The 15,641-nt window shown below is 38.0% G+C and overlaps 1 protein-coding gene across 1 annotated transcript; it reads left to right on the top strand.

Moving 5' to 3' along the window:
• The first annotated feature begins 8 nt into the window (after positions 1-8).
• Positions 9-15,279, top strand: ERCC5 (ERCC excision repair 5, endonuclease). Its single transcript, XM_009638560.2, has 15 exons — positions 9-399; positions 1,002-1,177; positions 1,693-1,808; positions 1,912-2,004; positions 2,831-2,891; positions 3,834-3,977; positions 4,906-5,113; positions 5,380-6,330; positions 6,753-6,985; positions 7,368-7,487; positions 9,274-9,487; positions 11,165-11,309; positions 12,135-12,335; positions 13,261-13,345; positions 14,684-15,279. Exons 1-15 carry the CDS (start codon positions 312-314, stop codon positions 15,242-15,244), a joined length of 3,396 nt encoding a protein of 1,131 aa, XP_009636855.1. The 5' UTR covers positions 9-311; the 3' UTR covers positions 15,245-15,279.
• Positions 15,280-15,641: the final 362 nt, after the last annotated feature.

The following is a 15,641-nucleotide window of genomic DNA, read 5'->3' on the forward strand; positions in this document are numbered from 1 at the left end:
GGCCGGGGCCCCCTGGAGGCGCCAGCCGTAGCGCTGCGCTTGACCGGATTATTTTGACAGGTTTTTCACGTACCGAAAGCTGAGGGAACCCTCCGGAACCGGCCCGAGCGCCTGCCGGGTGCCCTCCCCTCCCCAGCCCCCCTCCCTCTCGCTGTTCGCAGCGGTGTGCATCCTCGCTAATAAAGCATACGTGGATCGTGTGCGTAGTCATGGGGCTATTGCTTTTCTTTTTTTTTTTTTTTTTTTTTTTTTTTTTTCTTTTTGTTCCTCATAAACTCTTCTCTCTCCCTCGAAGTCGCTGAGAAAGGACCATGGGAGTTCAGGGACTTTGGAAGCTGCTTGAATGTGCTGGGAGACCTATAAACCCAGAAACGCTGGAAGGGAAAATTCTTGCTGTTGGTATCCTTTAAAAGTCACGCTGAGGAACCAAGTTTGTGAGGAGATTGTCACTTATTTCTACGTGATCTCTGGTGTTTAGCTTTTTTTTTTTTTTTTTGTACATTTTAAATCACAACAGTATTCTGGTTAATAGATTTTCTGCTTTATATTATGTGGAATACCAAACTTTTTAATGTTTTAAAAAAGAGGCTTTTTTGATAGATTCCTTACCCACGTGTTGGGCTACAGGATTTTGCCCTTTATAAATAAATGGGCTGCTTTCAGTAGGGCTCTTAAGATGAAAAGTTTTAAACACTTTAGCATCAACTTTGCTATCATATATACTTGGTTAAACGCTGGAAAGATGTGGAAATAAGTTACATTTGGTTTATTTGTTAAAATAACCGGGGAGGTACTGCTTTCAACTCTGCTTTTTGTCCAGGGCGATAGGGGCAAGAATTTATTCTTCTCCGAAGCTCACAAGTGTTTGGAGAATCTTGGTTTTGATAAGCCAAGCCTGAAACTGTGGGCAAAACCTACTCAGTCAAATACGTACACGTTATAGAAAACTATAAATGTGGTGTAAGATAGCACATTTTTTTTCCTCTTAACGGCTCTTTAAGATATCAGTATTTGGTTGAACCAAGCAATAAAGGGAGCCAGAGATCGTGGTGGTAGTTCCATACAAAATGCTCACCTCCTCACTCTGTTTCATCGACTCTGCAAGTTACTGTTCTTCCGGATTCGACCTGTCTTTGTTTTTGATGGAGAGGCACCTCTTCTGAAGAGGCAAACCTTGGTAAGTACCTTTGCTGAGTCGTTGCAATGCAAAATAGGAGGTACGTCTGCTGATACCAAGTAGCCATTTTCAATTACCTTCTTATTCCACTTACGCTGCTGAGCCGTGAGGATGGAAGGCCTGAAGTGCACTGCTGTGCAGGTGTTCTTTGCAGTCCCAGTCTTGGTTAGCTGTTGGAGCATGCGGCAGCTCCCTTTTGATACATTCAGGTTTGATTTGCGTAGAAACCAGATTGCAGGGGGGTAGATGATGGCATAAGCCTGGGTCTTGCTGCAGAACGGACCTGAACGCAACTCTTGTAAGCGTTTGTACCCAGAAGCTGAAAACTGTTCCCGAGTCCCACAGAGGAAACTGACACAGAGAGATTTAGAGGATCTGAAGGCTATGTCCCCGTTGACGTAGGATGGGTTAGGAGTTGCTTGTAGACTCGGCACATGGAATTATAACAGTAATGCACTGGATGTGTATCGTCAGCATCCAGCAAAATCTCATTGGTGTTAATCTTATTTTCACAGGCTAAGCGAAGACAAAGGAAGGAAGTCGCCCTCAGTGATTCCAGGAAAACTACAGAGAAGCTCTTGAAAACATTTTTGAAGAGACAAGTTATCAAAACTGCTCTTACGGGCAAAAGGCAAGAACAAAAATGATTTTCCCCTTGTTTGTAAGTGGCAGGCAAGTTCTTATGTAGCTATTAATCACTGTTTTTTATTCTTTTTCTTTCAACTTTCCCTAAGGAATGAAGTTTTGCCCAGTATTACACAAGTTCGAAGAGAAGGAATTGATGATATGTATGTATTGCCTTCTTTAGAGAACGAAGAGAAGAATAGGTAGGTAGAATTAAGAAAAATAGCTTATCTGAGTTTATTATAGCAATGTAGAAGTATAAACTATGCTTTTTGATGCTGCTGAAAGGCCTTTCACCCATGAGACTCCGTCATCTATAAAGTATGTTTCTTTATACTTTATTTCCGTTTCGTTTTGGAAAGTTTGTTTTATAGCTCTGGATACAGAAGCTTTTAGTTATTTATGGGAAAGTAACAGAAGAAGCTTTCACCCCACAGATTAGATTTTTCTAGACTGGATTCATGTTTAAGGATGGAAGTGCTACCTCAGCCTCCGTGGCCACATCTATACGACTGAACGGAACTGATTGTTCAAGCTTGGGTAGCTGGTGTCTGGTGGCTTGATTCCGGCTTGCATCCCCTCGTTCAGTAGCATAGACGTGTCCAGCAGACGTAGGCTTTGTATGTACTTGTCAAGCTTGGGATATTTTACTTAAGTAACACTAAGTGGGAACGCGGAGCTGTCTGTTAGATTACTCTTTGCACATTTTATATATACTTTTGTATACTTAAAATGCTGACTAAATAAGAATCGGGTAATGATTTAAACAACAACAGTTGTCTCAATCTAGTTTTAACTGACATAAGTCTGCCTTCTTGCTTTCTGTTCAGGTTGGTTTAACTGGTGTGTACATTTATATGTGTGCGTATGTGTGTCTGTATGTATATGCATATATATATGTGTGTGTGTACTTTGATGTTGTGTGTGAATTTTTGTACTCGGCGCTGACTAGCATCCTTTTGCTTAAAATAGGAACTTTATTTTCCTAGGTAAATATCTAGATCTTTTTTTTTTCTTTGTGATTTTTAGCTCGGAGGAGGAAGAGGAAAAAGAATGGGAAGTGAGAATGAGCCAAAAAAAGATGTTGCAGGTAAATGCATCCTAGTTGCCCAGTTACCGTGAACAGTCCTCTCATTCATGTGCTATGCTTAAAGACAAACAAAAAGGTTAAAAAAAAAAAAAAAAAAGTGTTTGGAGGTGTAGGTCTTACTATAGCATTACTTATCAAGAAAACAAGTTAATAAGTTAATTTTCAGTACTATGAATTTCTACTAATGAGGAAATACAAATGTAATTTTCTCCACTAGAATACAGCAGAATAGGAATTTCTTATGGTATCTTCTTTTTTTTTTTTTTTTTCTTTTGACTACTTCCTTTGGACGTGTGGAGAAGAAATTGGTTTTTGTAATGATATAAGTGAAATGTATGCATTTGTGCACATGTGTATGCACATATAAGGCAGCATATTTAACAAAATTCCTATGCTTCTCCATATATGAATTGATGTTGAAGCACTTCTGTCCTGAGTTTTCACAGATAAATTCGGTATTCCCTTCTGATGTGCTGATCTCATGGGAAGAGAAGAAAAGAAATATATAACCTAAGAAGAAGGCATAATGAACAATAAAATTATTTATGCTTTAATCAAAGTAAAAAAAAAAAAACCCAACCCCCAAATGAAAAACTCTTGGAAATACCGCTTATCTTTGAAGTAGTTTGCATTCAGAAGGAGAACCTCTTTGGAAGGATAAAATCAGACTAGCTGAGGTGGTCAATACTAAATATCTTTTTATAAAAGGAATAACCCCAAATTTCTCTGTGTAGCATACATCAATAATTATGTACTTCACTTTATTTCATTAGGTAATAGTTACCTTTTTTTTTCTTAACTGTTTTCTTCACAGTATAGGAAGTAGCAACAAAGATTTTGTGGGGTTTCTTTTTGTTGTTTGGAATGATGCTCTAAATATTTTACTGGTTTTGCTATGCTGTAATATAAAATAGGTGTTTATGTTATTTTCCATTTTTATAGGAAGAGTTATGTGAAAATCCTCATTCTGTAGATATTGAATCAGAAGATTTCAACAAGCTGCCTCCAGAAATAAAACACGAGATCTTGACTGATATGAAAGAATTTACAAAGCGAAAAAGAACATTATTTGAAGCAATGCCAGAGGTAATACTCAAAAGTTTTCAAGCCATCAGAACAGAGCTCTTGCCATTTATGCAGATGAAGACTACATAAGAGTATCACATCTGGGAAACTTTACCTCCAGACCTATTTAATATGAGATGTTACATTCGGGGGGGGGGGGGGAGCTCAATGAGATAATGACTCTTACCAGAGCCTTCCCGTGTGTCTATTCAGGAGTCCTATCTCTTGATTTCCACTAAAATTGGCAGAGCTAATTCAGTTTGGCAGGAATGGAAAAAATCATGCTGTGTCTCGTGCCTCATCAGCATTACGCCCAAGATTTCAATTGCAGGAATGTGCTACTAGTGTGGAATAACCAGGCAGAATGAATGCAGCTTGAATTCCAAACCCTTGGGTTGTTGGGGGAGCTGGCAGCTGGGAAAAGGCTTTTGTAACTCGGGCAGATGTGTTGCTGCAGCCATTCGGAGACAAATGGGGAATCCTGTAGTGCCACTTCTACAATAGCTTTTCAGAGCACAGTTAGATTTTAAAAGTACAGTATATGTCAGATCAAACAATAGCTTGTGCCCAGGTGTAAGCTAAGAACCATAATCTTAAAAACATCCACATGTGGATTCTGTTATAGTTGCATTGTTTCTAAGGTGGGGACCAGCTCCGTTAGCCAGCTAAGTTTTGTTGGTCACATCATTGAGATCTTGTTGTGTGAGACTTCGTCATGTTTAGCCAGCACTTGGAACTACTTAATGATATCTTTTAGAATTGGTGTGTGATACTGGGCTACTGTTGCTGTCGCTTAGGATTGCAGCAGTCAGTAATGAGACAAATGTTACCTGCTTAAAGGAAACCCTTAAAAGGCTCTCCAGAGTGTGGTAAATGAACTTGCTTAAAAGGTGCAGCTAGTGGCAATTTATTTAATTGACTTGCTTGGTTGTTTTGTTTTGTTTTTAAGGAGTCCAGTGACTTTTCCCAGTACCAGCTGAGGGGTTTGCTTAAGAAAAGCAACCTCAATCGGTGCATAGAAAATGTACAAAAAGAGTTGAATCAACAGCACTCGGGTGAAATCCAAACACAATATGAAAATGAAGGTGGTTTTGTGAAAGAAGTGGAATCTAGGAGGGTAGTCTCTGAAGATACTTCTCACTATATCCTAATAAAGGGTATGTCAGGTCTTAATTTTGTAAAAACTCTTGTTTGGTGTCTGTAGATGTCAGTTTTAAGAGAAACCTGAATATTGTTTACAGGTGCATGTAGCTGATACTTTATATGAAATGTGCATTACTGTTAGACATAACGAAAAGTGATCTGTAAATGTGTAGAAAACTGGTTTATTAATCTATGTAATGATGTTCATTATGTAAAATAGAATGTAAGTACAAAGCAGTTTCTTACTGAAAAAAAAAATCAACAAAAAACTTTCTTTCAGGTATTCAAGCAAAAGAAGCTACAAGTAGAGACTTGGAAACCACTGCAGGACCCTCATCAAAAATGCTTGAATTTACTAAATTGAATAAAATCAATGAATCTCCTGCTAATGCAGAGCTAGTTGCATCTGACAAGTTGCAGACAGAGAAGGATAATGATGTTGTGACGGCACCACCCTCTCCTCGGACTTTGCTTGCTATCCAGGCAGCTATGGTAGAAAGCAGCTCAGAAGAAGAACTGGGGGATGAAGATACAGGACGATTGAAAGTGGACCAGTTTGTAACAGAGGAAGGCCATGTGTCTCCAAGAACGCTACAGGCAATTCAGCAAGCTCTGAGTGGTGATGGTAAAAGGGAGGAGGTTTTCACTGTTAGAACTGATGGAGTGCTACCAGAAAGATCAGAAGTGAAGGATTTTCTGCTTAGTAGCTCAGATGAGGAAGATCAGATTCCTGAAGTTAGGGAGGGAAAAAAAATACCCACACCTACAATTTGTTCATCGAACCAAGTGATTATGCAAGACACTGAATTTGAACAAAAGAGTCAGGAGTTGGAAAAAAATCATGTTACACCCAAAGATACCAGTATATCCATAGCTGAAAATTATTCTTGTATTGACAATATTAGAAAAGGCAAAGAAGATGTAGACAAAGAAGAAAATGGTTCCAAAATGGACTTAAATTCTTTGGGAGATAAGGATATAAACTTGTGCACGCAGAAGCCAAGCTGTTCCCCTGTACAAACTAGTATAGGGGCTTCGATTCGTGCTGAAACAACAGGCCTTTCTGAAAATGAGGAAAACCTGAAAATTTCTGAAAACAGAGAGGAAATAATTTCACAAACAGAAGAGAAGGTATCTGAGGTACAAAAGGATATTAGATTTTTTCCAGAAGCACAAGGTCCTGAGGAGGAAAGAGAAGGGATATCACAGTCTGAAGACAGTGATTCTGATGGTATGTGCTTTTTAATTGTGTAAAAAGATAAGAAAGTAGGACCTTACTGTATTTGTAGTCAGTTGAAGTTAACCTTTTGTCCTAGTAAGAAAGTCTTTAAAATACTTCTATTCCTACATATGTAGGAGGTGGGAGGAAAATCTCAGCTATGTTTTTCCCCTTGGTGTTACGTTGTATCATTGAAACCTGAGTATGCAATACGGAGAGTCAGGAAGACGTGCTATTGTGTACATTGAACTCACCTGGTGTATTAATGGTCAATCACTTGGTTTCTGTAATTTCACAATCCTTGTATCTTATTTACTGCATGTAGGAGAAAAAAACCAACCCCAAATCACTGTCCAAGTTAACAACACATACAAATACTTTTTTTTTTTTAAAAAAAGTAGCAGGAAGTTGAAATCTTTGTTTTCCTTTAATAGGAAGCTTTATTGAAGTAGATACCGAAATCAATAATGAGGCTGAGTTTCCTACTAAATATGATGAAAAACTGGGTGATGAAACAGCACTTCCAGAAGTGGAGACAGACAGACGTGATACTGTCACACAGGACTTGCTGGAGGAGTCTGATGAAGTGCAGTTGGCAAACGATCAGAATGTTGAAAGAGAAGATGATGGTAAAGGTGCGGCAGATGAGTGGCAAGACATCAGTTTGGTAACTCCTTGTTACTTGTTTTGAGCTAGCAACGAAGTTCTCTGTCCCGAAGTTTTTAAGGAAAACTGTTGGGACAGCTTCTTACTGTTTCATTGCTTTCTCATCTATGCATCTAATTCTATGGCAACTGATTCTTCTTTAAAAATGATGGTTAACCATAATCTCTCTGAAATCAGAGGGAAGCCTTAAGGTTTTAGCCCAGAATTGAGTAGACCCGTCTCTGGTCTTGTAATTTACTGCATTAGAGAAGCTATGAAAACTTCCAAGTGTGAATTAATTGGTGCCTATGCTACTAGAATAATTATAGTTGGAGACCTGGTGCTTTACTTAACTAAGTGTACCCAAATTGTTGAAGTAATGAAAATCTTGGTTTATTTTTTAGGAAGAACTAGAAGAATTAGAAAATGACCTTTCTGCTGAGCAGAATATGCTTCAGGCTCAAAAACAGCAGCAGGAACGTGTTGCTGCTTCTGTAACAGGACAGATGTTCTTGGAAAGCCAGGTAGTATTTGTTGAATCATTCTGATTTGATACAGCATGATGTGGTCACCCCTCCCTCCACCCCAGTCAAACATTTTCTGAAAAGCTGATAGTAATTTTGCTTATTATAGCTCACCTTTTTTCCTATCAGGAGCTTGTTTTCTTCAGCCTGCTTGATTTAAAATATTGAAAGTATTGAGATAATCTTGAATTCCAACGATTTTAAATAACTGTTGTAACACTATAAAATAATAATTATTAATAAATCAACATTTTTTTAAGCACCAATTTTTTAAGGTTGGGCCAGTTTGATCTTTGTCTGTTGCTGGGAAAGGTGCAAATTGAACAAAAAAATATTAGGAAGTTACATTCAGCAGTATGGAATCGATGTAATCTGGGTGTTAGGTAAATTGTGATTTTCTCTAGGGATTAAAAGATAAAAGTTTAGAAGAAATCTGTATGGTAACCCAGGTTTATGTCCTGGGTAACTGATTTTAGAGAATCTCACCAGTAATACCTGCATAAGCCTGTAACTTCTGTTTCAGTATTAGCATTTAAAGGTCAACGAGTCTAATGCAAGGACTACTTGCAATACAATGTTTTGGGATTAAAATATCCATAATAGACTATTGATAATATCTCTAATTAATAAACTTATTCTAAGAAATTTAGTCTGAGAAATATACAAATGCTTTTATTTTCTTCTTGGGATTAAAATATCCATAATAGACTGTTGATAGTATCTCTAATGTAATAAACTTATTCTAAGAAATTTAAGTCTGAGAAATATACAAATGCTTTTATTTTCTTTGCTTAAATGGGGATAGTCTTAAATAGTCTTAAAATGATTGTAATTTTTTTTCCTTTGTTAAATATGTGCTCATAATTGTTTCTTCAGATGATTTTTCTTTAAAGGCCAGTTGTGCTTTTGTAATATTGCGTGCCATATAATGGTAGATACACCATTACAGTTGTAAGTCTTTTGACCTTGTGCTTCTGCTTTTTATTGCAGTAAAAGTTTTAAGCCTTGAGACTGATTTTTGTCAGGGCACAAAAGCCAGCTGCAGTGAGGAAAAAAAAGTGTGTGTATGTGCAGATACATGTATACATATCAAATTATATGTTTAATACATTTTACACCTTAGCTACATCCAACATGGGAGCAGGAGAGTAAATGGAAAACAATTTCTGGAGGTTATGTAATCCAGAATTGTGTAACTAACAGAAGCCTGTAAACCTAGTGTGTGTGTGTGGATATTTTAACTGAGGATAAATAATGTATTCCATAAAGCTAATTGTGTAAAATGCATCAAAGTACACATATATCAAAACACCATCTGAAGGATGATTAGTCTGCCCATTGTTTCCTGCTTGATATTAATGTTTCTCATACGCTTTCATACTATTTTCTGAGCTAAAGTGACGACTGATTTTTTTTTTTGGTCTTTTTTTTCTTTTTCATTTTACCTGCATTTTTGGAGCCCATGTAATTGTAATGCATGGACTTTTCTCCATGCTATGGAAAGCACGGTATTTAAGTATGCTTGTATAATTAAGATAGTGGATTCTCAAACTGTGTAGTAATAGTGGGGTCAAGTAGTGCTTGACTTAGGTGGCACCATCTGCCCGAGATGAATAAATGGGATTTCCCCCTTGACTTAACTGTGCTTGGGACTTTTTAGCAGAAACTAAGATTTGCTGTGAAAGATTCCCCCCAAGTGTGAATCTAGCAGTTCTGAGCTAAGCAGAATTATAATAGAAGTTCCTTCTTTAGATGAAATATCAACTGTTTTCTCTCCGTCCTGCAGGAGCTTCTCCGTCTGTTTGGCATTCCGTATATTGAAGCTCCGATGGAGGCAGAGGCACAGTGTGCCATATTGGACCTTACTGATCAGACCTCTGGGACAATCACCGACGATAGTGATGTGTGGTTATTTGGCGCGCGACATGTTTATAAAAATTTCTTCAGTCAAAACAAATATGTGGAATATTACCAGTATGTTGATTTTCAAAACCAGCTAGGTAAGCCTCAGGTATTGATTTGTTAAATACAGCCTTTAATAAGACAGCGCTGCCCTGTGTCTTTTTGAAGTTGTATTTTCTACAGAATTTTGTATGCCTGTTATTACAATGCCTGTTCTTTGGAGAGTCTCCAGAGACATTCAGCTGGGTTGCTGTTTTTACTGCCAAATGTCCCTCCCTCCTGAATTTGCAGACACCTGCATTTAATACACTGAGTTAGTGTGATGATCATCAAGGCTGGAGGTATGAGCTATGCTACCAGTTCCGTGGTAAATGTCAGTATGACTTTTCTGACACGGTGGGAAAAATTATATTCTGATGTCATCAGATTTATAGTCCTCTGGAAATGGAAGTCACTTTTGGACATACCGACACGCAATGTATTGGAAGAGGATCTAGCATATGCATATGCTCTGTAAAAGGGTTTTCATTTAGTTAATACTGACAGCTCTTCTTCTTTCACATTACTCTTGTACCACTCTAATCACATTGTTGCCATTTTTGTTGAACTACTAAACTTCAGTGTCATGTAGTGTATTAAGGAAAATATGAGCCAATTTTAACTTCTTCTTATGACTTGTTTAAGCAGAACTCTTTTAAAATCAGTTTTGACGTTTTCAAAGTTGAGAGAGGCTGTAGACTTTGAAATAATATTTTAATGTCTTCAGCATGTAAAATTTCACAACATTTTTATACGGTGAAAAATATGTCTTTGGTTTCTTCTCCCAGCAAATAGAATGAAACACTTTTTTCCCCCTAATTATACCTACTTAGGTATGCTACTGTAGCTTACTTGGAAAGGATTGCTGTAAAAGTGTGTGTGTGATTTTTAGCTGTTATTAATGTAATAAACCAGAGCTTTTATTTATTTATTGGGGAAAAAAGTCACCATCGGTCTTCACGTCACATTCTTCTGCAACCTTGTACTACTTCTCCTTTCCCATGCATTGCACAGTTCTTTCTTCACGGTTGATGGATATCCTGACCAGCGTGCTGATGGTCTTGCTTTGTATGCTTAGACACACATCCCTCCTTTTCTCCACTGATTGGTTTTTTTTTTTTTTTTTTTCTTCTTTTCAAATCTAAACTCCTGAAGCTACTCACTGAAAATCAGTCTGGTTGCAGCGTACTGAGTAGAAGTGGTCAGCTGAGTTCTTCCTTCTTTCTGGCTGTTTCACAGACTCTTTTGGTCTGCTTAGTAACTGCACTAGCACAGAGCAAAAGGCTTCCAGTTTGGGAACGCTTTTAAGAAGCAGACACATTGATATTATGGGCTAGAATTCAAGATGAGTGTTTTTATTTCTGCTTTGGGGTTTACTAAATTCAGGTCAGCATTAAATGAGAACAGGACAGTAACTGGAGAAATATATGTAAAATAATATCTCTTAGAAACCCAGAATTTCCCAATTGTCATTACACTGTAACATTTTAATTTGGGCAAGATTTATTTGCCAAGTTATCACAACTACTGGTGCTTGAGCTAGCAGCAGCATATTGATGCTGCTCCAGAATATAATTTAGCAAATTCTGATGTTGAATTAAATGTAATTTTACAGAGTTAGCACCTTTGTGTTCCTTTTGGTTTTTGCCTTTCAGATAATATACTGTTTTTCAATTTTTAAGAGAAGAGATGCTGAGTCCACTGGTTTTACTTGGTTTATGCACTTTCTTTTCCAGGATTGGATCGAAACAAGCTAATTAATTTGGCATACTTGCTTGGAAGTGACTACACTGAGGGCATTCCAAACGTTGGCTTTGTAACAGCGATGGAGATTTTAAATGAATTTCCTGGGCATGGCTTGGAACCTCTCTTAAAATTTGCGTATGCATCATTGTATTTTGCTTTTTTGTCTCTCCAAAATATTAGTGAATATACTTTGCTGCTTCTTAAGCATGCAACTAAACATATGACCATCATTAAGGAGACTAAGTAAACTGTAAAATACGTGACTCCATTATATCACTATTTGAAATGGCAGGTAAATAAGGTGACATGTTGATACAGCAATTACAGTGAGATTAATGAAGACACTAGAACAGCCGTAGAACTGTGCGACTGCCTCTGAGTTCATTGCAGAGCTGGATCCGTAGTGGAGTGGAGGTTTATTCTCCCTGAGTTTGTGAGAAGGTGCTGTAGCTTGCTCGTAGAGAAAAGAGACTTGATGAGTGAGGAATGGATGACCTGGAAAGAGACAGACAGGTAGGCTGTGGGGAAGAACAAGATTTGAAGAGGGCCAAGCCAGTTATACTGGCAATGGCAAGGATGGTTAGAAGTTGGGTTTTTTTGGTTTTATTTTTTTGTTTTTTCTTGCATACCAAAAAACCTCCAAAAATGATCATTATGTGTGGAACATCCTCCTGGGTTTGAGTGAAGCTGGATTTAGGGCCTCCTGTTTAGCAGCTTATGGGGAATCCAAGTGATGTTTGCTACTGTGGCTTACAATGGCTGCATGTAATCTCTATGTTTTGTCTTTTCTGCTTTCGGATTATATGTCCCTTTGGCCATTTTTTATTTGGAAATTTCCTTCCTCATCTCGTGTAGTAACTGAAGTAGGGAGACTAAGGTTATTGAAATTAGCATGGTAGCTCTTGATATTCCAAACTATATTTTATGGAGACAAATGAATAACTTTCCTCTGTTTTTCAGTGAGTGGTGGAATGAAGCTCAGAAGAATAAGAAATTGAGACCTAATCCACATGATACCAAAGTCAAGAAGAAACTGCGGGAGCTGCAGCTTTCTTCAGGTTTCCCAAATCCAGCAGTGGCAGAAGCGTACCTGAAGCCTGTGGTGGATGAAACGAGGGGTTCATTCACCTGGGGGAAGCCGGATGTAGAGCAAATCAGAGAATATCCTTTTACTGTATGGCAGGACTTGTTAGCTAAAAGTACTCAGGTTAAAGTTCATAAGGCTGCTTAGTGAGTTGGTAACGGAGTGTCAAATTCTTAAAATCCCATTGGTGTGAGGGGCCTCCCCGTGCCATCTGCATGTGCTCTCCTACAATGGTATCAGCTCTGGAATGGAAGGGAGTGCAGCCATGCATGTGTGGCATTCAAGGCTGCTTTGCCCTCCTGGAAGAGTGAGCTGCTTCACTTTGCATGCAGAGGGAGTCTTGTAGCTGGACCAACTAGTTTGTTGAGATGTTACACTTCTGTAACTGTGCTGTGCCTATTTCTAGACTTCAAGTGGGATTGCTTGCACACTCCTGGTATACGTTTCCCGTCTTTCACAAATAAGTTTCAAAACCTGGTCAGAAATGATGATTCAGTTGGGCTTTATCCCTAGTTATTCACTGCATTTCTTGCAATATTGTCTATTTCTTGCATCTGTTGCAGCTTGAGCTGCAGTGAATTGTTGAAAAGTAGATGGCAATGCATGCAGAGCTAACAGTGTTTTAAATAGTAAATTAAAATTCCAGTGCATGCAAGTATGAAAATAAGATTTACTTACAGGTATTTTGTCTTATGGCAGTACCATATAGCCCAATGAGTTCTGTCTTCACTGATACATGCTTTTGGAAACGTTGGTATTGGGGAAAAAAGTTCTGTAACCAATAAATATGTAACAGCGTGATTAAGATGCGTAGCGTAATACTGGAACCATCCACATAAGTCAGCTGTAATAGCTTAGAGTATTTTCTCTGGTTTTGTCTTAGAAAAAGCTTTGAAGTAGAGTCACTTTCCTCCAGACATTGTTTATTGGAGGAATTTTGGGTTTATGTGTTTACAAAATACTGGTAATAGCTATTTTGTAAAGTTCCTTAACTTTCTGCACATTCTGTCAGGATCACTTTGGCTGGACCAGGACAAAGATAGATGAAATCCTTTTGCCTGTGATAAAACAGCTGAACTTGCAGCAGGTAAAGTATAAAACTGGGTATAGTTTAGGGGTAACTCGAAAATTATGAGAGAAGCATTTTAAAATGAACAGCAAGGCTTTAATCTAAAATACGTTTCTCAGAAACTGGGATTTTGCCATTTTTTTAATCTTAATATATGTATATTTAAAAGTCATTAAACTTACTTCTCTAGACTTCGTTTCTGTATGATTTGGCTGTGCTCTGAGACCTTCTACATAATCTCAATTGTTGGTTTCAAATGTTGTTACCTATCAAGCACCTATCTAAAGTCCAGGTTGCTGCTTGTTCTGAAACTACGGGTACTTCAAGCATCTTCAGTACTTTTAAAAGACAGCATGCTGTCTCTAAAAATGATTTGTAAAAATGCCCCTGAGATTATGGTGAAGCGAGATTGACCATTTGGTACCATCCATATCCTTTGAGGAGTGCAGACTGAACCATTGAACAAGTGCCAATTAATAATATGACTCTAATTTCAAAATAAATGTTCTGTCAACATTAATAAAACTTAAAAATCAGTAGCAGTTCATGCTGGGATACTGTGAAAGTCAGTTGTAAATCTGATCACCTAAGGTCAGATTCTTTTCTCCTTTTGCCATGAGCCAGGTAGATAACGCAGTCTAAACCAAGGTTGTAGGTTCTCTCTGTCACTCAAAGGACTGAAAGGTACCAAAACTGGTAGTTAAATCCAGATGTATTTTCAGGTTGACTGGAACATCCTTTGGAAGCGTCTGTCTTTCTTAAGGAGAGTTTTAGGGAGAATAGAGAGGACTAGCTTAGTCTATACAGCAAGTGTAGCTGTGGTTGAATAAACCAGACCCATCGTGTGTGACAAGTTCGAGTTCTAGTCTTAAGTCTTTATACTGTAGCAGCATGTGTTACAATGAACTTGAGTCAAATGACCACATTTTGTTGCACTAGCATATGCAAATATGAAGTGCACTTACAACAGTAATTTGCTTAGTAAACATTCTGCTGTTCTAACAGCTTGAAGCTGAGGATGTGTTTGTAAGGACATACTTGAGAGCACTACAGAGATTCTCTGTATTAGGGTTGAAAATAGCAACATATGTTTAATCAGCAGCAGCACAGCGTTCATCAAATTTCACTGGAGTTTGCTTACCTGGTTTCTGTAAAGGTTCTTGTTGCATAATTTATTATAAAGTATAGGTATTGCTATAATAACGCATCTTATTGTTCACCTCATTTGCATGCATATTAATTTCATTAGTCCTTTGTCCTGCTTTAGTTTGGGATGCTTTATAGTATAGCTGAGGTGACAACTGAATTCCCATCGCAAAACCATCCAAAGGTGTTTGTCTGTTTTATTTCTGATAGACTCAGCTTCGAATTGATTCATTCTTCAGACTAGCACAGCATGAAAAACTAGCTATTAAAAGCCAGAGGCTGCGCAGGGCTGTGACTTGTCTGAAGAGAAAGGAAAAAGAAGAAGCCGATGAAATTCGGGAGGCCGCTGCTGTTATGGAGATGGAACTTCAACAGCATGAGGAAAGGAAAGGGGAAGGTACTGCAGGCTGCGCAGATCATCAAGCTGCAGCAACAGAAGTCCGAAGTGGAAAGAGAAGAAAACATTCGGATTCCAGAAAAGAACATTTATATGGAGGTGGTTTTATTGGGAATTTGCATCTTTCAGAAACTTCTAGTGACTCCTCGGCAGAGGAATTGGAAAGCAGAGGTTTAGGCAAGAGCAAAAAGAGGAAAAATGTCTCTGCAGTTGAGTCAGCAGGCCAGAAAGAGAAAAAGGGGTGCAGTAGCTCAAGTGATGAGGATGAAGAACTGGGAAAGGTCCTCATGGTGACTGCCAAACCTGTGTTTGAGGGCAGAAAAAAGAAATCACAGGGTAAGAGAGGAAGAAACATCTTAAAGAAAAAAGTCTGAAAAAGAGAGACTGTGTGCATGTGGGGTTTTTATGACTTCAGCTTTGTAAATATTCTAATGAATTTTTGATAAATAATAAATTATCTCTATTTGTCATGTGTTTGTCATGCGTTTTGTGTCCGGAACTGAAATAAGAGGGAGTTTAAATGCTGAAAAAAATAATTTTAGCACACTTACTCATAAAGACCTAGATGGAACTTGATATAAGTTTTCTCTTTCAAGATTTTAAAATTGAGCCAAAACGTGATGCTCATTCATTTGTGTTTTGAGGCGAGATAGCTGTTAAAAAAATCACACGCAGCCTGTTGCTTCCTTAACTTCAAACTTAAATGAAATTTTGAAAGCAATTTGGGATTATTCCTAGGTGCTGAGAGAAGGAAAATCAGCTCAGTTAGTT

The sequence above is a fragment of the Egretta garzetta genome, unplaced genomic scaffold, assembly GCF_000687185.1.
Source record: "Egretta garzetta isolate BGI_Z169 unplaced genomic scaffold, ASM68718v1 scaffold645, whole genome shotgun sequence".
NCBI classification, from domain to species: Eukaryota; Metazoa; Chordata; class Aves; order Pelecaniformes; family Ardeidae; genus Egretta; species Egretta garzetta.